The 23298-nt window shown below is 38.5% G+C and overlaps 1 protein-coding gene across 10 annotated transcripts in view; it reads right to left on the bottom strand.

The window, feature by feature from the left end:
• The window catches only part of PSEN1 (presenilin 1), a 67232-nt gene that overhangs the window by 8546 nt on the left and 35388 nt on the right, over positions 1 to 23298 (bottom strand). For 8 of the 10 annotated variants that reach the window (XM_059890236.1, XM_059890235.1, XM_059890238.1 and 5 more), the window contains 6 exons: positions 20149 to 20216; positions 16393 to 16613; positions 12141 to 12239; positions 5588 to 5674; positions 2822 to 2851; positions 2561 to 2734 (listed from right to left, as the gene is read on the bottom strand). In XM_059890236.1, the coding sequence (XP_059746219.1) occupies positions 2561 to 2734; positions 2822 to 2851; positions 5588 to 5674; positions 12141 to 12239; positions 16393 to 16613; positions 20149 to 20216 (679 nt within the window). The remainder of the gene's footprint in view (positions 1 to 2560; positions 2735 to 2821; positions 2852 to 5587; positions 5675 to 12140; positions 12240 to 16392; positions 16614 to 20148; positions 20217 to 23298) is intronic. The other 2 variants (XM_059890239.1, XM_059890240.1) reach the window with 1 other exon arrangement.

Genomic DNA, 23298 nt, shown 5'->3' with positions numbered 1-23298 from the left:
GCCTGTGCTCTAGAGCTTGGGAGCCGCAACTACTGAGCCCATGTGCTACAGCCTGTGCTCCGCAACAAGAGACGCCACTGAAATGAGAAGCCCTTGCACCACATCTAGAGAGAAGCTCAAGCAGCAACAAAGACCCAGCACAGCCAAAAGTGAATCAAAAAAATAGAAAGAAACCAAGTACCAGCACATACTATAACATAAACCTTGAAAATATTATGCTAAGTGAAAGAAATCAGTACAGAGAACCATATACTGGATGATTCCATTTAGCTGAGTGGCCGGAAAAGGCAAATCTATTTTGACGGTACATTAGTTGGTTTTTTGGGGGGATGGGAGTAATGAGTACAGGGTTTCTTTCTGAGGTGATGAACGTGTTCCAACATTAGCTTGTGGTAATGGCTATACAACTATAATAAAAATCACTGCACTGCACACTTTTAAAGGGGAAGGCAGGATGAGAGGGATTGATGAGGTAATAGTAAAGAGTGTAAGGTTTCTTTATGGGGTATTGACAATGTTCTAAAGTCAACTGTGGTATTCTGTGAATATATTAAGGCCATCACTTTAAATGTAGGGCTTCCCTTGTGGCTCAGCTGGTAAAGAATCTGCCTGCAGTGCGGGAAACCTGGGTTTGATTCCTGGGTTGGGAAGATGCCCTGGAGAAGGGAAAGGTTACCCACTCCAGTATTCTGGCCTGGAGAATTCCATGGACTGTATAGTCCATGGGGTCATAAAGAGTTAGACACGGCTGAGTAACTTTCACTTTCATCACTTTAAGTGGGTGAATAGTATAGTATGTGAGTTATGTCTCAACAGAGGTTTACCAAAAAATAAACAAAAACAATGTACCATCAAGCTTAAAATTATCGCCTCACTTTTCATATACTGGCTTATGTTTGCTTAAATAATATTATGGCAAATGCTATAGTTAGGCTTCACAGAATTCATTTCAATGGACAGAGAAATGTAGGTATATTTTATTAGCAAAATTAAAATAGACTCAGGAGAATTCCCAGGTGGTCCAGTGGTTAGGACTCTGCAGTTCCAATGCAGACCACTGAATAAACATGTTGTACATTTCTAATTAAAAACTCTCAGTGTTCAGTTTTCTGATTAAATTTTGATTTTGATAGGGCTGTTTTGGAAGACACACATGTCTTTACATACATATCAAATTCTATTGTAAAGTGAGAATTTTCTGTAAGTAACCACAAGTCTGGTTTACTTGTGCAGAATAAACCACTAATGAAGAGATGGTTATGTGTGTGCTGGATGCTTAGAAGAGAAAAGAATGTCAATTATTAGTTTATACTGGTCCCAGATAAACGAAACATTAATCTGAAGTTGGAAGGGACAGTTTTGTGGTTTTCCTTTAAAAAGAAAAAGTTACTGATGAAGGATGCAGATCATCGAGAGAGAGACTCTTTAAGTAGGAAAAGCAGGACAGAATCCCAAAAAAGTAGGAGAGAATCCCACTGCTGTCATGCTCAACCGCTATACTGCTGACTTCTTTTGTTTCTACACATCATTGAGAAAAGAAGAGACAGAACAGAAGAGGCAACCTAATTACAGTGGTAACTCTGCAGGCAGAGATGATACCAGCAAAGGTTAAGTTCAAGCCTGGCTAAAAGAGGAGGTGATTGCGTCTGGTTTCCCAGGAGTGTGAAAGGTGCAGGCTGCAGCTGACTCTAACATCTGGAAAACTTACCCAGCACCACAGTCATGGATCTGCCCAGGTTCTAACCCAGGTAAAAGACTAAGGGTGAGCTGTAAGAACCGTTCTGCTCAAACTAAAGGACAATGTCAAGGTCACACTTAATAGTGACTAGAGAAGGGATCTAGATGTCTGTTTCTTTCAAACTACTTAATACTTCTGTATGTTTTAATCAAGAGTTTCACTTCTGTGAAAACGAAAACACTGAGGTAACTTGGTTAGGAAATGTGCTAATCTCTTCTTATTCAGTAAATCACCTCTCTAATACCAACTCAGGAGGTGACTGAGCCCTAACCAGTGGGCTCTACGGGTTAATATCCTAAGAAGCCCTGAGTGCTGACCTGAATCTGAGCAATTACACACCTCAGACACTGAACAAACTTTTACTGCACAGAACCTAAATCCCCTTGATTTTCTTCAAAATTAATAAAATGCAGTGCTTGCCAAAAAAGGGTAGGAACAATGTAAAAGGGCAAAACATTTAAATTCATGGGTCTCTGTGCAGCAAAGAACGAAATATATTAATGACATTTTTGTACACCTTAAGTTTTATTGGAATAATATTTAAAAAAATTTTTTACCTTACAAAATCAATGCCAAAGGTCAAGGATATTATCAAATTATTAAGGGATAATTTAAAAAAATCTGAGGGGTAGAATTTGGTCCATTAATAAATTTAACTATGAGAAAAGCAGCAACTATTGTTACTTCTCAGTAAAAACTGCACTGCTGTTTAGAATTAGACTGGAACACTCTGACTCATGTTATTTTGGGAAGAGTATGAAACTGCAGCACCTTAAAAACCCAGGACTTGCATGACTTGCCAGTGTAGAGAAAGGCACATACTTTCCTCTGGGTCCTCACTGGCCAGGATGCTGCTGGAAAGGTCCTGAACGGCAGATCGCGACTCAGCTGTAGAGTGATGAGGCCCCAGGCGACTGTCCCTCTGGGCTTCCCACTCTTCGCTGAAGCCACCATCGTCACTCTCTGTCACTGGGTCTTGTGACTCACTTTCTGTGCCTTCAAGAAAAAGTGGGTATCGCAGCTGTAATACTTGGAAAATTGTCTTTACACCTTTAAGAAAATTACATGGGAACAGTAATTTACCTGTCGTCGTAACTGGTGAGTTGGCTGGCCCTTAAACAACAAATCAAGGGTTATTTCAGTGCCCGCTGGTTGCTTCCACAACAGCCATTTCTCCCCTTATTTCCTGAGGGCAGAGTTGTGATTTATTTGGGTTTCCACCTCTCACCCATGACTCTGGTGGTTAATTCTGTTCAGTCCGAACTAAGCGTGGTCACCCCACCCTTCCTCTTACCAATGAATGCTCTAAGGCTGTGGGGCTCATATCAGCCAATGTGTGGTGAGACAAAATCTGCTGCAAAGTGGGGGATACTTGTTCACTCTTTATGAGACTCAAGGAAGCCACAAGCAGCCCCTCGTTCCCCTGGATGTTGTCTTATCTGGATATGATGCCTGGCAGTGCAGCTGTCATCTTGTGACCATGAGGAGCAGCGCGCTGAGGACCAAGCCCACATGTAAGGACGGCAGAGCAGGAAGGTGGGAAAGAACTCGGACCCCTGATAATTACTGAGTCATAAAATGAGCCAAGACTTCTGGTCACATGAGAGATCATTTCCTCTGATCTTTGCAGCTGATGGCACTTGCTAACTGACGGCATTTGCTAACTGATGGCACCTGCCACTGGCTTCAGTGACTAAGTTATAAAAGCAGACCACGACTACAGGGTGAAGGCTGGGAAGGAGTAAGGGAATTTTTTTATGGGCTAGTCATTTTATTATCATGACTAGGTCTGACTGAAAACGGTGAGTATAACATGATTGTCTCCAGAACCTTCCATACGTCAAAAATAATTAAAATAACATAAGTCAAGTTGATAATATTTTTTTCTCACTTATTTTATTTTTTATACAAGTAATGGATGCTCAAATTTATTCATCTACCACGAATAAATGAAGCTTGTACACTTCTTACTTGTGTGGACTTTTGGACTTTTTTTTGAGAGAGGTTCTAGCAATTTTGTATTTTTAATTTGTATTTTTTTCCTTAACCAGGCCTCCATAAAACCTGAATCTTCTCTGAGGTTGTTTATAAAATCATAAAACTATAAGATTTAGAAATAAAAACAGCAGTCCCTGCCCTATCCTTCCTCACTCCTGATCCTCATCCTACTTCCAACCCCTTTGGCTGTTTATTTTGGCATTTACCTCCATAATTAATTACAAACAGCATATTCATAGTGCTGGATACAGGCAACCCCTGAGTTCTATTGTTTTTTCCTCTTACAGACCTATACCCCTTTGCTCCAATCTAACTTCTAGTTCCTGTAACACACTAGTTTTCAACTGGGGGTAGCACCTCCCTCACATGGGGTGGTTGGAAATAACTAGGATGGGGGGAGTTTTTGGTTACTGCAACCTCCAAGCCACTCCTGGCATTTAGTGGGTGAGTGAGGGGCCAGGCATGTTAAACATGCTGCATGGTGTGCAGAGAGGAGTCCACACAATAAAGAGCGCCCACCGAAACACCAAGTGCACCCCACCGAGCGAGTCTGTCCAGCTCCTCCTCCTTTCAAGGTCCCTGACCATGGTGCTTCCCCTTCTGGAAAGCTCTTCCACTCTTCAGCTGGCCATCTCCTATTATCACTTCCTCAGGGAAGCCTTCCTGACTTTCTAGAATAAATGAAAGTCTTCCACTATAGACTTTCATAGCAACTTATACTTCTCCTTTGTAGAGCTTATCACAAACTGAATGAACCGTCTGTTGAACATGTGTGTCTCCCCAAATAGGCTACAAGGTCCACAGGAACAGGACCTCTGGTTCAGTGCCTTATCCCCAGTGCCAAAAAATACCAGGCACATGGTCAGGTACTCAATCTACATTTGTCAAAAGAATAAAATCTTGATGTATAAAAACACACTCAAACTCATATATACTCACAGGTAACTAATCTTTCCAATGTCTTTAGCTTAACAAGGTTAACACAAAACCCAGACCTGGAGCAACTGTTTCCTCTGTTTCCCACTTCTCTACCAGGTCTATAGCTGGTCTAGTCCCAGCCTGATTTACTACCTCGGTCACTGCAGAATGGGCCAAATACCTTTGAGTCCCAAATACTAATTGCCAGTTGAAAGTGTCCTCCTAGCAGTTACTCAAATGCTAAATCAGCAGTTTCTTATCTCTATAAAACCTGAATTCACCCTTTCCTGACAAACAGCATCTCAATAAAGCCCTTTCTCTACTTTTATTTTGCCTTTGTTTGTCTGCTTCCTCATGTTAGTCCTGTTTTTCTTAAAAAAAAAAAAAAAAAATTTCCTTTCTTTTTGACTATTGATATCAGGCTGTTATTCCTCAACTCTTTCTAACTACCATTCCTCCTAATCTGTGTTTGCCTTAACATCTTCTGTGGTGTCCACAAGTGGGGCTTTCAATCTCCTATCCTAGGTCATTATTCTTATCCTCCACAAAGTCAAGTCTATCTGGATATTTTATCTTCTTAGCATAAACATCACATCTCAAATCAAATTATATTTAAGTTACCCTGACCTTGTCAGACAAGGAGCTCTCATTTTTACATGTTTGAAGATAGTGCTTAAGACCTTTCTAAAATCATAGCCTCAACTTGAACATTTTCATACTGGTATTAATGGTAGAAATTCTTAACCTAGGCCGATTGTCGGGTTTGGAGCATGTGAATTCAAGTATTTATCTGTGTCTGCTGGGTGTTACTACAGTTTCCAGGAGATTCTCAAAACAGTTCATGACCAGTGAAAGTACTTAAAATCATTGCTTCATAACTCATAAGATGACAATGATCCCCCAAATCAGGAAATAATAATAAAAGCCACCTACTTTGTGCATTGTAATTGGAGTTTTTGGATACCTTCCTTTGGGCTTCTGGGTCTCCTTCTGCCATATTCACCAACCACACCATTGTTGCTGTTGAGAAATACAAAAGTCCAGGTAAACACTAGGAACACAGAAGGAAGGCTCACAAACAGAGAGCAGGCTGTTATTCCTCCACACAAATCAGAGAAACAACCAGAAGTAAATTCATATTAAAAATCACAAAAGGTTCTCTTTGATTTTAGTAGATCAAAGAAAAAATTCTGAAACTGGATGTTTACTGTGGCCTTCAAACTGCAGCTGCTGTAATAAAACTTTTCATTATCACTTATAGTCCCTGAAAAGTAACCAGAAGGAAAATTCTTTTTCACTATTGATATCGGGCTGTTATTCCTCAACTCCTTCTAACTACCACTCCTCCTAACCTGTGTTTGCCTTAACATCTTCTGTAGCGTCCACAGTGGGCCTTTCAATCTCCCAGCCTAGGTCATTACTCTATTCTCCTCCAGAAAGTCATGTCTATCTGGAATATTTTATCTTCTTAGCATAAACATCACATCTCAAATAAAATTATATTTAAGTTACTCTGCTCTTGTCAGCAAGGAGTTATCATTTTTACATGTTTGAAGACAGAGCTTTGTGGACCTTTCTAAAATCACAGCCTCAACTTGAACATTTTCCATTGAAACAACTGGACTAGTTAAATATCCTAAAATAGTGTGAAATCACTGAGGAAAATTACTTATTGGAACTAAATCAGAGGAAAAACAGAGGCTCACAAAGCATCAAGTGAATTATTATAATTCAAAAGATACAAGTAAGTTCCCTTCATATTCTGTCTCACTTCGGAGATTTTCAATCATGCTAAACTGTGTTATACACAGGGAATAAGGAAAAAAGGTTAAAAGCAATAAACATAAAGAGATAGTCAATTGCCTTGTATTCTCTATGTCCCTTCCTCAAAAATCACACATATATTAATATACCTATATAGATCTAGATATACACATATACCCCCTCATCACACTTTAATTAAGAGGCAATGTGACTACTCTAAAACGGTGCTTCTCTTACATACTGCAGGTATGATGAAACATGGAGGGGAATTTGGTAACCACTAACAAAACTACATGTACATTAACCCTCTGATCCAGCAATAATACTTTTGGGAATTTATCCTGAAGATACACCAACAGTAATACAAAAATACATACAGACATGTGCCACTCTGGGCGACTGCTGAAACCAAAACTGTGCAGCAAACTCAATTCAATCCGTCTACTTGGCATCCATGTTTCTCTGGCATTTGGTCACTGATTCTATAATTCTATTTGCCTAATACTCTAAGGTTTCTTGAATAACTATGAATGAAATACATAACCAAAGAGGATGAAAATCCTGTAATAGCTGCACTTACTCATTCATCATAGCTTTGTAATTCTGAGGTAAGACAAGTTTCATTACAGGATAACTTGGATCAGTCAATATCAGCTAGGCAGGCAATTCACTGTAACTAAACCCAAACCCAATGAAGAGGAAATACGGTGATCACCAGGGTTTACAAATTTCAGTAGCGTTCTTGGAAGCAAAGGCAGAAAGTATTTATTTGATTTTCTTTCTTTATACAAGTATAGAAAGATAAAGCTGCAAATTCTTCCAATACTCGGTATAACTACAGAAATCAGGGGTCAGCAATCTTTTTCTGGAAAGGGCCAGATGGTAAACATTTTGTGCTTGTAAGTCACATCTGGCCTCTGTCACATATTCTTTGTTCTTTTCTTTTTCATTAACTCTTTAAAGATGTAAAAACCATTCTTAGCTTACAGGGCGGTACAAAAACAGGCCACAGGACAGATTTCGTTATGCGCAGTAGTTTGTTAACCCCTGATGTAAATTATTATGAACAGAATATATACTTGTTGAATGAATTAATATTACTAAAGTAATACCTTAAAAACCCACTTTCCAATTTTTTTGGCTTAACACCAAACATCTTAGATCAACTGAAAAATTAGCAAATTAAAATTCAACATAATCTAAAAACTTCCCAAAGTGATATGAAAACAGAAAAATTTTACATAATGGTCAACCTCAAGGAATTGTTACCTTTGTATTTCGAAAAGCTACCAAAGAGGTGTGCCTCTTTTCCTGTCCAAATGAAGGACACAGAAAACAAAAACGCTCAGGTTTCCTGAGGGTAAGATCCTTTAGCATACTGAATACCCTTAACTGGGGAAGAGTATATAAATGCATCAAAGGATTGTATTTTTTAAAAAAAACAAATAACTGGGAGAACCAACTTAAAACTTTTTATATTCATGTATATATCCATTTCAAGGGGAAAGTACTGATTAATATTGCTGTTTTTATATATTCTACTTTAAAAAAATACCTCTCAAGCTCAATGATTTATGAAATGCTTACTAAAGATTCAGTATTTCATGAGAACACTTTCTTAAACCTATTTAATTTACACAGGAGTTAAAGGTTTATGCTTATGCTTTCCCACATATGTGGAATTACTGAAAAAATATCTCAGCATCAATTGTTATACAGATTCAAGTTTTTAAAAATATTATATATGAATGATTTCTTAAAAACGAGAGTAAATCCTTTTTCTGAGTATAAAATTAACATACAAGCTTAATGTCATGGCTAACTGAACAACCTCTTCACCCCTCTTGCACCCACTCTTGCTCGGCCTCACTGAGACTGGAATGCAGTCTTCTTCCTCCTGACCAGGGGCTCAGCTACGTGACTTGCTTCAACCGATGGTACATGGGCAGAGGAGACAGTGTGCTAATATCGAGCCTAGGCCTTAACAGGCCTGCTGCCCTCCTGTTTCTCCAAACACAAGAACATCACCTTCGGCTAAAGTGCTGGTCCAAGGAGGAACGGGGAATACGTGGGGCAGAGCTACCCACGGTCAAGTCAGATCAGCCGAGCCAACTGATCTGCAGGTGATGGTGGTGAATGAGTATTATTTGTAAGGCACTAAATTTTAATCTGCAGGTGATGGTAAGTGAGCATTATCTGTGAGGGACTAAATTTTGAGGTGGTTTGTTACACAGCATTATTGCCATACTAACAGTAGATACAACAGCAGAACAATGCAAATTTCTAAAGCTAAGAAAACATTTAAAACTCATAATCCCTTCACTTCAACATTCACAATCACCTTTTTAAAAAATAATGGGTATCGCATTAAGACTCTACAAGAAGTGAAAGATATAAGGAAGAAAGTAAAAGCTGTCTCAAATCTCTAAATCCCACTTTCTAGAGGTAAACACTAGTATCATCAGTTCTGAAATGTATCACTGGGAGTTTACACACACGCATCCATACATATTTGGTCCTTTCCCCCACTCCTTCCATAGGACATTGCATATATTGTTTTGAATCTTGCTTTTGGTATATATTAATATATAATCTTTGACATTAAAAAAAATCAGAAATACATAGAGTTATTTCTTTCTTTTGGAGTACAAATGGCTGCACAACTATCCATTTTAGGAATGGACCATAATTATTTGAAAGTGTTCCCTTTTGATAGACATGAGTTATTTCCATTTATCTCTTAATAGAAGCATTGCTTCAGTGAACATACTTCTATACTTTTACAAGTATATTCCTTAGCCTAAATTCCTAGCATTCACTATTAACATTTGGTGTGACATTCTACACGAACAAATATCAAATATATATATAGTAGATTTTAATTTCCAGGAATAACACAGAAGAAGCTTACACCCAACTGCTCATTAAGAGGAAAATGTTGATGCTCAAAGCCTCGTCTGTTCTTTTTGGCTGGAAAACACAGTAAGAATGTGGTAATACATTTATACTGGAAAAAAGGTAAGAGAAAGATCCTTGCATTTCAGACACTAGGTGTTCTAAAACTTTACCAGACTTCTACTACAAGCACAATTCCCACCTTCTCCACATCCCACAAATGACCTAACATCAAGGTCACATGAATGATTTGAGGTTAACTAACTCTCTATATCTCACTATCTTCTGCTTTTCTATCTTCCTTTTCCTTCCTCTGGGTTTCCCCTGGTGGTCTAGTGGTTAACAGCCCACCTTCCAATGCAGGAGACACAGCTTTGATCCCTGGTCCAAGAAGATTCCACATGCCACGAGGCAACTAAACCCACGTGCCACCACTACTAAACCCACGCTCAGAGCCTGTGTGCTGCAACTGCTGAAGCCTAGAGCCTGTGCTCCACAACAAGAGAAGCTACCACAACTAGAGAGTAAGCCCTCATTCGCCACAACTACAGAAAACCCACGCAAAGCAACAAAGACCCAGTGTAGCTGAAAACAAAAAATTTAAAGGCACACATCTCTTGACCTAGCAATTACATTTCTACAAATGTATGTATACAACAGTATTCACAAATTCTAAGTGTTATCTGCAAGTACTGTCTGCGATGGGAATGATCTAAATGTCCATTAATAAAAATACCCTTTACTGTATATAAGAGAAAACTATGCAGACATTTTATGTATGCATGCTAAATCACTTCAGTCGTGTCCGACTCTGCGCTCCCATGGACTGTAGTCAATCAGGCTCCTCTGTCCATGGGATTCTCCAAGGCAAGAATACCAGAGTGGGTTGCCATGCCCTCCACCAGCAGATCTTCCCAATCCAAGGAAGAAACCCGTGTCTCTTACATCTCTTGCATTGGCAGGTGGGTTCTTTACAGCTAGTACCACCTGGGAAGCCTGAAAAATGCTGATTTTCCCAATTTTCTGATATTTTCTTCTTTCCTTTACTATTCCCTCTTCATTTCTCACTCTCTAAACAGAGCAGTTGAGAAAGATCTATTTCTGGTGTCCTTTCCTCTTTTCCTTTTATTTGAATCACTCACCTAATCCCACAGCTGCAACTACCACCTCTATATTGGTGTTCTGCAATTCTGCATCTCTATTACTAACCTTTCCCTCTGCCCTGGTACTTCATTTATAAACCCATGACGGAAATTTCTCCCCACATGGCTCACAGATCCTGCCAAGAAAATTAGATATGGGCCACAGGCAGCACTACACAGATTTCTCAAATAAGAAAAACTTCTCTTTTTCATCATCCTTCTTTTAGGCTTTAAACTTCTCTTACTCGTCATCACTAAGAACAACTGAAATGATCCCCAAAAGCTCTCATTGAGGCCTTTCCCTTGACTGTCATCATCATTCCATAATCAGACTTTCATCATTTTTTACCGAGATCATGGCAATATTCACTTAGTTATGTTTCCCAGTATCTCAGTTCTCACTCCCTCCCATTCATCTTGCCCAAAGCTGCAAGCTTACAAAGGCACATTACTCTTCAAGAATCTCCTATGATTTTCAAGCTATCATGAAGAGGATACAAAGATCTAAACTAGTCCCTCAAAGCTATCCTGGATCTTACCTGAAGTGCCTTTCCAAACCCACCCCCTAGTACTCTCCCCATTTTGTACTCCATGTTCTAGTCAACTTGAACACTTGAAACTTGAAAAAGATGCCCCACATTTACACTTCCAATGTGTGGGGCTTCCCTCATAGCTCAGTTGGTAAAGAATCTGCCTGCAATGCGGAAGACCCTGGTTCGATTCCTGGGTTGGGAAGATCTGCTAGAGAAGGGACAGGCTACCCACTCTGGTATTCTTGGGCTTCCCTTGTGGCTCAGCTGGTAAATAATCCACCTGCAATGCAGGAGACCTGGGTTCGATTCCTGGATCCAACTCATTCTTTGCAACAAGCCCACTTTTGAAATTGACTCTTCCATCTGTGCTTGCCAAAATCCAATCCACTCTTAAAAGGATCAATCCAAATGCTCTCTCTTCAATGAAGCCTTCCATGATTCTCCATTCAGATTTTCCCTGTTTTGAGCTCTTTCTGCACTTCCTATTCCTTCTGAATCTGGTAACAGTCTGCCTTGAATATTGTTTATCCATTTGTCTTATCTCACTTCTAAACTGTAAGCAAGGGAATACCCTGGCAGTCCAGTGGTTAGGAATCCACGCTTTCACTGCCAAGGTTTTGGTTTCCATCCCCGGTCGGGTCAGGGAAATAAGATCCTATGCACTCTGAGGGAAAGCAAAGCATCTTAACCATCTTTATATCCTCCACAGTGCTCTATGGAAGCAGATCAGGTCAATGACCAACAAATACATAATGAATGATTTGGAAGAGTATGACTCTACAACAAACCAAAAATAAAGGCCAACCCATAGTGAAGGAACAATATAATTTTTTCAACATACTAGTGTGAGAGCCGCCTACAATATATGTATGTAACAAATATTCAATACTTGTTAACTAATAAGATTTTAAATAATACTGGCTCCCCAATCTCTAAATATTTCTTCTATCTCCACACACACTGAAAACTCTCTTCAATCAATGTCAGATAGAAGATAATAATTTGCAAAGAAACAGAGATCTGCAGGAGTCCCACCAATGCTATGCGTTTAAGGTAAAAAAAAGTACCATGATAATGATCATAATTACGTGCATTTGAATCTTTATAAATTCTAAGCTGTTTACTAATTTAACATCATTCTGAAATACTTACAAGAGTAAATAAGAGCTGGGAAGAGAGTTTCATTTCTCTCCTGAGCTGTTTCAACCAGCATACGAAGTGGGCCTTTTGGACACAAAACAGCCACTAAATCTAGGAAAAGAAAAATAGAAATGACATCTGAAAAATGTATTCACGGAAACTTGTAAATGAATGTGTTAGGGAAGAATTAACCAATTGAAAAGGTTTAATTTTTTTTCTACAAGAAAGATACTGAATGAATATGAAATCAGCAGCAGGTAAGCTGACGGGGGAGGGAGGCGGGGACAATCTAAACAAAATACACAGCACCACGCAGAGATCTTTGCTTTTGGTTTGCTTGCTATTTGGTTAGTTTACAATGTATTTTGGGTTCTAGGAGTAAGTCTTCCCAGTTTGAAAGAAAAGAGGCAGAAATAATCACAAGACAGAATTATTCTAGAGCAGTTGTCAATTTCCAATAAGCAGAAACAAGGACAAGCCATTTCCAAACTAAACATAACTATGAACCACAAACTGAAGTTTTACACCTTAGGAGGGATTTAATAGAGAGAATATGACTGAACTTTTTCAAAATATGAAGAACAGAGTAGAAAAGATGCATCTCCTCTTTTTTTTTTGGTTACAGGAGTGGGATCCTCTCTTCTTTTGAAAATAGTGTATGTATTACTTAGGAATACTTGAAATAAGAGGGCAATAAATTTAAACAAAATAATTAATAAACCTCTGTGTGAGAATTTTTAGCATTTCTTCAGTTCTCCTGTCAAAAGCACTTCACAAGTATTTAGGTCTCAGAATACATATGGTGCTAAAAAGTGTCTTACAAAAACCGCAACTCAAAATAAGGAAGCAGTAATGCATAAATTATTCTTGATGGTACCACCTTCTCTTGTTCAACAACTGCAATTTTTTTCTTACATTTACTGTGTCATGAAAATTCAGAATATAAAAATACAGAAAACAACTTCAAGCATTTAAAACGTAAAACAGATATAGGTAAATTTGTAAAGGAAGATTTGATCACTTGCATTGACATCACTATCATTCAGATGCATGTAAGTAATAAATCTCACACTTTCAAGTGGTCGTATCTTCTTGTACACTACTACTACCACTGCCATAATAAAACACACAAATGTACAGGAATCTCTGGTCTCACTGCTTCCACTTTGATTTGTTGGGATGGGAAAAGGGGAATTTGCCATGCTCTGAAATAATGAGATTTTCAACCTGTTTCAATCTTTAGTATTCTGTAACTATCTTGGTTTTTCAACATACTTCGTCATATAGAAATGATAATGATAAACCCTTATTTTTAGAGCAATTAAATTAATCTTGTTTTGAAAGCTTTCAGTTCAGTTCAGTTGCTCAGTCGTGTCCAACTCTCTGCGACCCCATGAATCACAGCACGCCAGGCCTCCCTGTCCATCACCAACTCCCCGAGTTTACTCAAAGTCATGCCCATTGAGTCGGTGATGCCATCCAGCCATCTCATCCTCTGTCATCCCCTTCTCCTCCTGCCCCCAATCCCTCCCACCATCAGGGTCTTTTCCAATGAGTCAACTCTTCACATGAGGTGACCAAAGTATTGGAGTTTCAGCTTTAGCATCATTCCTTCCAATGAACACCCAGGACTGATCTCCTTTAGAATGGACTGGTTGGATCTCCTTGCAGTCCAAGGGACTCTCAATAGTCTTCTCCAACACCACAGTTCAAAAGCATCAATTCTTTGGCGCTCAGCTTTCTTCACAGTCCAACTCTCACATCCATACGTGACTACCGGAAAAACCATAGCCTTGACTAGATGGACCTTTGTTGGCAAAGTAATGTCTCTGCTTTTCAGTATGCTGTCTAGGTTGGCCATAACTTTCCTTCCAAGGAGTAAGCATCTGTTAATTTCATGGCTGCAGTCACCATCTGCAGTGATTTTGGAGCCCAGAAAAATAAAGTCTGATACTGTTTCCACTGTTTCCCCATCTATTTGCCATGAAGTGATGGGACCAGATACCATGATCTTCGTTTTCTGAATGTTGAGCTTTAAGCCAACTTTTTCACTCTCCTCTTTCACTTTCATCAAGAGGCTTTTTAGTTTCTCTTCACTTTCTGCCATAAGGGTGGTGTCATCTGCATATCTGAGGTGATTGATATTTCTCCCGGCAATCTTGATTCCCGCTTGTGCTTCTTCCAGCCCAGCATTTCTCATGATGTACTCTGCATAGAAGTTAAATAAGCAGGGTGACAATACACAGCCTTGATGTACTCCTTTTCCTGTTTGGAACCAGTCTATTGTTCCATGTCTGTTGTTCTAACGTTGCTTCCTGCCTGCATACAGATTTCTCAAGAGGCAGGTCAGGTGGTCTGGTATTCCCATCTCTTTCAGAATTTTCCACAGTTTATTGTGATCCACACAGTCAAAGGCTTTGGCATAGTCAATAAAGCAGAAATAGATGTTTTTCTGGAACTCTCTTGCTTTTTCGATGATCCAGCGGATGTTAGCAATTTGATCTCTGGTTCCTCTACCTTTTCTAAAACCAGCCTGAACGTCTGAAAGCTTTAGAACAACCTTTTTGACAAACTGAGACATCTTGAGATCTTCTGAAAATGGAATTATGAATCATTATTCTAAATATTAGACTCTTATTTCAAAGTCTCTTATTTCAGAGGAACTCAAAGGTCTGTAGAGATAATTTGTATATGTATACAAGAAACAGAGGGTTGATGGGGAGTAACAGTGTATTGTATTAGAAAGAATATGGGACTTAGGACTCAGATTCTAGATCAAATGGTGTAAGCTTTGGTAAATACTTTACCTCTACAAACTTCCGGCCTTTAGCAGTGAAACAAGTACAACAACCTTGTTTACTTCACAAGATTATATATTTTTGAGGAACGGCTAATATTTACTGGTAGATACTGTATACATTTACTGTATGCATTGTTCAATTTAATCTTCATAACAACTAAGACTCCACTGTTGAGTGTGGTGTGTCTGTAGTGACATACCCAATAAATTACAGGAGTAAAGAGTCTGGATTTGAATCAGGCAGTCTGTCTCTAGAAATGGCTTTTTTTTTTTTTTTTAATATCAAAAACAGAATCAGATTCTTTATTATGATTCACCCCTGATGTTTCGTTTATTAAGTTTTAACTTGCTCTAGGAGAAGGCAATGGCACCCTACTCCAGTATTCTTGCCTGGAAAATCCCATGGACGGGAGGGGCCTGGTAGGCTGCAGTCCATGGGGTTGCAAAGAGTCGGACACGACTGAGTGACTTTACTTTCACTTTTCATTTTGATGCACTGGAGAAGGAAATGGCAACCCACTCCAGTGTTCTTGCCTGGAGAATCCCAGGGACGGGAGGGCCTGGTGGGCTGCCGTCTATGGGGTCGCACAGAGTCGGATACGACTGAAGCGACTTAGCAGCAGCAGTATGTCATAATGGTGCCCTGTGAGGCCTACATCATAAGACTGTAAGGGAGGTGAAAGTTACACTGCACACCTTGCTGAAGAGCTCAGCATTGTACATTTAGAATGTCTGGAACTCCAAATTGAGGTCTGCGTTGCAGATTTAATATGTACAGAGACATGTATAACTTTGATTTCTATTTTTGGTATCTATGAAGCAAGAGATTGTCTCACTTACTTTGCCTAAAGAGAGAAACCTTGGATAAGTAACTGCTGTTGTTACCACTGGCAGAACCAGGTGGCTAGACTACTGGCAAAGTCTCAAGGGTCTGTAAAAACACACAAATAGGCCAAAATAGGATGGCTGCCTAAAGTTCAGCTAACTTGGATCCCAAGTTAGCTGAACTTGGATCCCATTCTTTGATCAAGGATGCCTGGATTAAGACATGAAAAGCACAACTCTCCAGTGAGCTCCATCACACGTAGCTCCACTGCTGTCCATAAAGGGTACAAACTCCCACTGCTGTTTGCTCACTCATTTGATCCCAAAGGGCTCCTGAGGTCATTTATGTCAGTGGTAGCAATGGGATGTGAATCTAAGTCTTACAACCAGAAGTCTATGGATCCTTCTGTTAACTCATCCCTGAGTTAAACTGGAGGCAATAATAAAACATTTTTAAAGGACTCAACTTCAAAAGATTTGAAATCTTTATATGAAAAAGATATTATAGCTAACTGATTATTTACTGAAAAGTTATGGGATATTACTGTTATTTTCCCTAAGTCAAGATAACTAGAAGAGGAAGGAAAACACACCAGGAGGTATTTCTGTGATGAACAAAATGTCAGTCTCGGGTTTTACCATATACTGAAATCACAGCCAAGATGAGCCAGGCGGTCCATTCTGGGAGGTACTTGATAAATACCAGGGCCATGAGGGCACTGATCATAATGAGATATGCCTGCTGGAGTCTCAGTGGACCTTTCCAATGAATGGCGATCATTCCCACCACACCAAAATTCCAGATCAGGAGCGCAACCGAAATGTAGTCCATGGCAACATTATAGGTTTTAAACACTTCCCTGAAAAAAATTAAACAGATACTTGTATCATTCATAAAAATGGGAAACAAGTATCACAGCCACAGCTGTAAAAATAAGTACAAAAACTAAAAAGAAAAAAAAAGGCCATATAACACCTAAAATGCTATTCTGTACTTCAGGAAATCCTTGCAGTATCTGAAATTGGAAAAAAAAATGAAACATGTAAAATAAAGTTTAGAGCTTAGGACATATGATATTATTTTCATAAAATTAAATTTAGTGCATCCATTTAAATATATGCATTTTATACATATGTTTATACACAAAACATGGAATATAGGCATGACATATTGCTGCCTGGAAAAAAAAACAAACATGATCTTATTTATGTGAAATAGTGTATGAGAAGAGAGATCAAGAGATCAATATAGTAATTCCTGAAAAGATGCAGGACATAGCTTTAGATGCCAGGAGTTTGAAATTTCTTAACTTATCTTCTTTTCTTTTTTTCACAATGAATGTTTAGCATTTTTACCATGAAGAAAACAGTATTTTAATTTGGGTGGGAGGAAACCCCATTTTAAAGTAAAGAGATACAAATATAGAAGACAGGTAACTGAGGAGAAAGAAGGCAGTCATTTAAGTGCAAACTAGATTCTGGAGACTATGCAGAAAGATGATCTTTCCATTTAGAAATTTCAAAGCAAATGTTGCAATAGCTAGACAATGCAGCTATTTACAGTATTTTAAATATCCCAGCACTTGACACAAAACCCCCAAAATTCCAAACTATCGTTAACTGTGCAAAATTCTTCAAAAGATGGGAATACCAGACCACCTGACCTGCCTCCTGAGAAGTCTATACACAAGTCAAGAAGTAACAGTTAGAACTGGACATGGAACAAGAGACTGGTTCCAAACTGCAAAAGAAGTACATCAAGGCTGCATATTGTCACCCTGCTTTTTAACTTATATGCAGAGTACATCATGAGAAACGCTGGGCTGGATGAAGCACAAGCTGGAATCAAGACTGCCAGGAGAAATATCAGTAACTTCAGATATGCAGATGATACCACCTTTATGGCAGAAGTGAAGAACTAAAGAGCCTCTTGATGAAAGTGAAAGAGGAGAGTGAAAAAGTTGGCTTAAAACTCAACATTCTGAAAACTAAGATCAAGGGATCCGGTCCCATCACTTCATGGAAAATAGATGGGGAGGCAATGGAAACAGTGACAGACTTTATATTTTTGGGCTCCAAAATCACTGCAGATGGTGAATACTGCCATGAAATTAAAAGACACTTGCTCCTTGGAAGAAAAGTTATGACCAATCTAGACAGCTTATTAAAAAGCAGAGACATTACTTTTCCAACAAAGGTCTGTCTAGTCAAAGCTATGGGTTTTCCAGTAGTCATGTATGGATATGAGTTGGACCATAAAAAAAGCTGAGCACCCAAGAATTGATGCTTTTGAACTGTGGTGTTGGAGAAGACTCTTGAGAGTCCCTTGGACTACAAGGAGATCCAACCAGTCCATTCTAAAGGAAATCAGTCCTGAGTGTTCACTGGAAGGACTGATGCTGAAGCTGAAACTCCAATACTTTAGCCACCTGATGCAAAGACCTGACTCTTCTGAAAAGACTGTGATGCTTAGAAACATTGAGGGCAGGAGCAGAAGGGGACGAAAGAGGATGAGATGGTTGAATGGCATCACCGACTCAATGGACATGAGTCTGGGTAAACTCTGGGAGTTGGTGATGGACAGGGAGGCCTGGCATGCTGTGGTCCATGGGGTTGCAAAAAGTTGGACGTGACTGAGCGACTAGACTGAGTTATTCTTTGGCATCAATAAACAGGAGTGGTCTACGGTTTCCTTTTTCTTGATTATTTATGGGGTTTTGGTATAAATATTACTCTGGCTTCTTAAAAAGAATCTGGAAGCTTTCTGCTTTTTCTATGTCCTGAAACAGTTAAAATAGTATCAGAATTATCAGTTCCTAAAAGGTTTAATAGAATTTTCTTATGAAATTATTTGAGCCTGGTATTATTGTTATTGGTGGAGGTGGACAAGAACCTCTTCAACAACTTTCTGTATTTTTTTTCTTTCCTGTACTTAGATTTTCTATCACTTCAGTGGTCAGTAGTGGCAATTAGCTTTTTCCGAGAAAATAATCTATTTCATAGAGATTCTTACATTGATTTCTTTGGTCTATGGTCATTCTCCCTGCCTCTACCAAAGAATTAATCCTTCAGTTTATTTTTTACTTTTAATGTTTCTGTTCCTAATTTAAGAGCTAGTGCAATGACCTGCATTCTGTTACTGGGGCTGAGAGAAAGACCAAGTGGGCAAATCTCTGAGCCTCTCTATTCTCTTCAACAGAGCAGCTCCACTTTTTTCTATGCTGTATGTGCAGTTCTCATGTAAGATTTCAGTTGAAAGAAAAAAAAGACTGATAAAAAAAATGAAAGTTTGAAAATCAATTAATTCATGTTTATACTTGTTTGAAATGCATTAATATTGATTTATAAATTATACTAAAGAATACAGTAAATTTGCTTTACTAAAAAGACAGAATTAACTGCAGTGTTGAGTTCTTTAAGTTCTTATTATAAATAAGGATCAACAAAAGCATATCCCTATGGTGATTGCAGCCATGAAATTAAAAGACGCTTACTCCTTGGAAGGAAAGTTATGACCAACCTAGAAAGAAAGAAAGAAAAGTCACTCAGTCATGTCTGACTCTTTGCAACCCCGTGGACTGTAGCCTACCAGGCTTCTCCGTCCATGGGATTCTCCAGGCAAGAATACTGGAGTGGGTTACCATTTCCTTCTCCAGGGGATCTTCCCGACTCAGGGATCGAACCTGGGTCTCCCGCATTGGAGGCAGACGCTTTAACCTCTGAGCCACCACCAACCTAGACAGCATGTTAGAAAGCAGAGCCATTACTTTGCCAACAAAGTTCCATCTAGTCAAGGCTATGGTTTTTCCAGTGGTCATGTATGAATGTGAGAGTTGGACTATAAAGAAAGCTGAGCACCGAAGAATGGATGCTTTTGAACCGTGGTGTTGGAGAAGACTCTTGAGAGTCCCTTGGACTACAAGCAGATCCAACCGGTCCATTCTAAAGGAGATCAGTCCTGGGTGTTCATTGGAAGGACTGATGTTGAAGCTCCAATACTTTAGCCACCTGATGTGAAGAGTTGACTCATTAGAAAAGACCCTGATGCTGGGAAAGATTGAAGGCAGGAGGAGAAGCAACGACAGAGGATGAGATGGTTGGATGGCATCACCAACTCAATGGACATGAGTTTGAGTAAACTCCGGAGTTGGTGATGGACAGGGAGGTCTGGCGTGCTGCAGTCCATGGGGTCACAAAGAGTCGGACACAACTGAGCGACTGAACTGAACTGAACTTATTGATAATATTAACAAGTTGTATACATACCAAGGATGATCTATACATGGAAACAATAATTTAAGAATAACTCATCAACAAAGAACACTTCTTTAAGTGACAGTTATAGAGTCCAAACAGTTAATTTCTGAGAAAGAGACCAAATATTTAACCACTTACCCCAAGTAAATGAATGAGAAAAAGAACAGCAACAACAGGGATGAAACAATAAGCCAGGCATGGATGACCTAGAAAAGAATTTCAATATAATTAACAGATCCCGCAACCTAAAAAAAAAAATCCAAACTTCTTACTTCAAAAACAGTATGTTATTTCTGTGTATGTTATGATTTTCAAATACCAAAACAGAAGCAGCTTTAGGAACAGTAAATACCTGTAACAGTTGGTGCTCAACTACTAATAAAATAGAAATTTCATACATAGAGACCTTCATTCCTTTAGAAATAGGTAAAATTTTAAAAGAAAAGATACATTCAAAATAAATTATCAAAGACAACCTACAGAATGGGAAAAAATATTTCCAAATGATATGACTGACAAGGGGTTAATATCTAAAATATATGAACAAATCACAGAACTCAACACCAAGAAAAGAAAAAAACAAAGAGCCCAATCAAAAAAATGGGAGAACACAATTTCTCAACAAATACATACAAATGGCCAACAGGCACACGAAAAGATACTCAATACCACTAATTATTAGAGAAATGCAAATCAAAACAACAATGAGGTATTACCTCATACTTGTCAGAATGGCCATCATCAAAATGACCACAAATAACAAATGTTGCGGAGGATATAGAAAAAAGGGAACTTTTGTACCCTGTTAGAGGCAATGAAAATTGGTACAGTCACTGTGAAAAATAAAATGAAGGTTCCTCAAAAAACTAAAATTACCATATGATCCAGCACTTCCACTCTTGGATATGTATCCAGAAAAAAAAAAAAAAAAAAATCACTAATTTGAAAAGATACATGAACGCCTGTGTTCACAGCAGCACTATTTACAACAGGCAACATATGCAAGCAACCCAACTGCCCATCAGCAGACAAATGGATAAAGAAGATGCAGTACATGTAAACACACACACACACACACACACACAGGGATACTACTCAGCCTTAAAAAGGAATGAAATTCTGCCACTTACAGCAACATGGATGGACCTAAAGAATATTAGGCTTAATGAAATAAGTCAGAGAAAGACAAATACTGTATGATACCATTTATAAGTGGAATCTAAAAAATAATACAGATGAATGTACATGCAAAACAGAAACAGATACACAGATATAGGAAAAAAACAGTGATTACCAAAGGTGAATGAGAAGTGGGGGGTATAAATTAGGAGTATGCCAATGTTCACAGAAGGACTATCTACAATGGGTAAGACACAGAAGCATCCTGAATGTCCATCAACAGAGGAATGGATAAAGAAAACGTGGTACATATATACACTGGAATACTACTCAGCCATAAAAAGAACCAAATAATGTCACTGTAGCAACATGAATGAACCTAGAGATTGTTATACTGAGTGAAGTAAGTCAGACACAGAAAGACAAATATCATATGATATTGCTTATATGTGGAATCTAAAACAAGGGGGGCTACAAATGAACTTATTTACAAAACAGAGTCACAGATATAGAAAACAAACATCATTACCAAAGGATAAAGGGAGCGTGGGATAAACTGTGAGATTGGGATTGACATACACACACTACTATACATAGAATAGACAACTAATAAGAACCTGCTGTATAGCACAGGGAACTCTACTCAATACTCTGTAATAGCCTCTATGGGAAAAGAATCCTAGAAAAAGCAAGTGGACATATACATACATCAGATCAGATCAGATCAGTCGCTCGGTCGTGTTCGACTCTTTGCGACCCCGTACATATATATATATATACACACACACACACACACACACACACACACACACACGTGATTCATCTTCCTGTACACCTGAAACTAACACAACATTGTAAATCAACTATACTCTAATAAAAATTTAAAAAAATAAATTGGGGGTATGTGATTAAGAGATACAAACCACTATGTGTAAATAGATAAACAACAAGAATGTATTTTATAAATTAACTAGACTTCAATTAGAAAAGGTATCAATAGAGTCAACAGTTAACATTTATACTTTAAAGGAGCAATATTTTCAATAGAGGAATTCTGATGTATTCCTACAATAAAATTAATAAATAAAATAACTGATAATAAATTGATAAAATAACTGATAAAGTTACAAAACTGAAACTCAGAAATTCAGTTAAGTGACCAGTGTACACATACATTAACTCTACAGAGAAAATAGGCCTTCTAAATTATATAACCATTTGAAGAAAAAATATTCAGTATCCGAGATTTCAGTATTAGTATGCTATGTTTATTTTACTTGGTTCATTAATAATGCTTATGTGTCAGTCCATCATTATAACGCAGAATTCATACAGCACTATATAAATATTAGTCCCTATAACTCATGTAAAGCATATTAAAATGAGAGATAGAATCAGAACTTGATTTTTAATCAATTATTTTTTGGGGCCTAGCCATATAACATACTTTGGCCACCCGATGTGAAGAACTGACTCATTTGAAAAGACCCTGATGCTGGGAAAGATTGAAGGCAGGAGGAGAAGGGGATGACAGAGGATGAGATGGTTGGATGGCATCACCGACTCAATGGACATGAGTTTGAGTGGACTCTGGGAGACGGTGAAGGACAGGGAAGCCTGGTGTGCTGCAGTTGGTGGCGTCGCAAAGAGTCAGACACAATTGAGCGACTGGACTGAACAGAACTGAACATATAGCATGCAGGATCTTAGTTCCCCAACCAGGGATAGAAACCATGCCCCCTTCAGTGGAAGCACGAAGCCTTAACCACTGGACCACTAGGAAAAGTCCCTAGAGCTTGATTAATCTATTATACAAGATAAAAAAAATTATGGTAATTTTACGTGATGAGTATATTTGGGAAAATACTATACAACCCAAGGAGTCTGCAGTTTTAAAAAACAGAATGGAGAAATATGATAAACTGTCAAGTAATTTTTAACCAAAAGTAAAATTATTTTAAGGTAGATACACCCATAATAATCTTTATTCTTTCAATGAATTTTACTGTTATGACAGAAGAAGCTACTCAACCACCAACTTTTCCAAACACATCTCTTAACCAGAAAGATCAAATTAAACCTTAAAGAAATAAAAAAGAAAGCTCCAGGGCTTCCCTGGCAGCTTGGTGGTAAAGAATCTGCCTGTCAATGCAGGAGACACAGGTTTGA

The sequence above is a fragment of the Bos taurus genome, chromosome 10, assembly GCF_002263795.3.
Source record: "Bos taurus isolate L1 Dominette 01449 registration number 42190680 breed Hereford chromosome 10, ARS-UCD2.0, whole genome shotgun sequence".
In the NCBI taxonomy this organism is placed as follows: domain Eukaryota; kingdom Metazoa; phylum Chordata; class Mammalia; order Artiodactyla; family Bovidae; genus Bos; species Bos taurus.
This window is presented reverse-complemented; position numbering and strand designations above follow the sequence as displayed.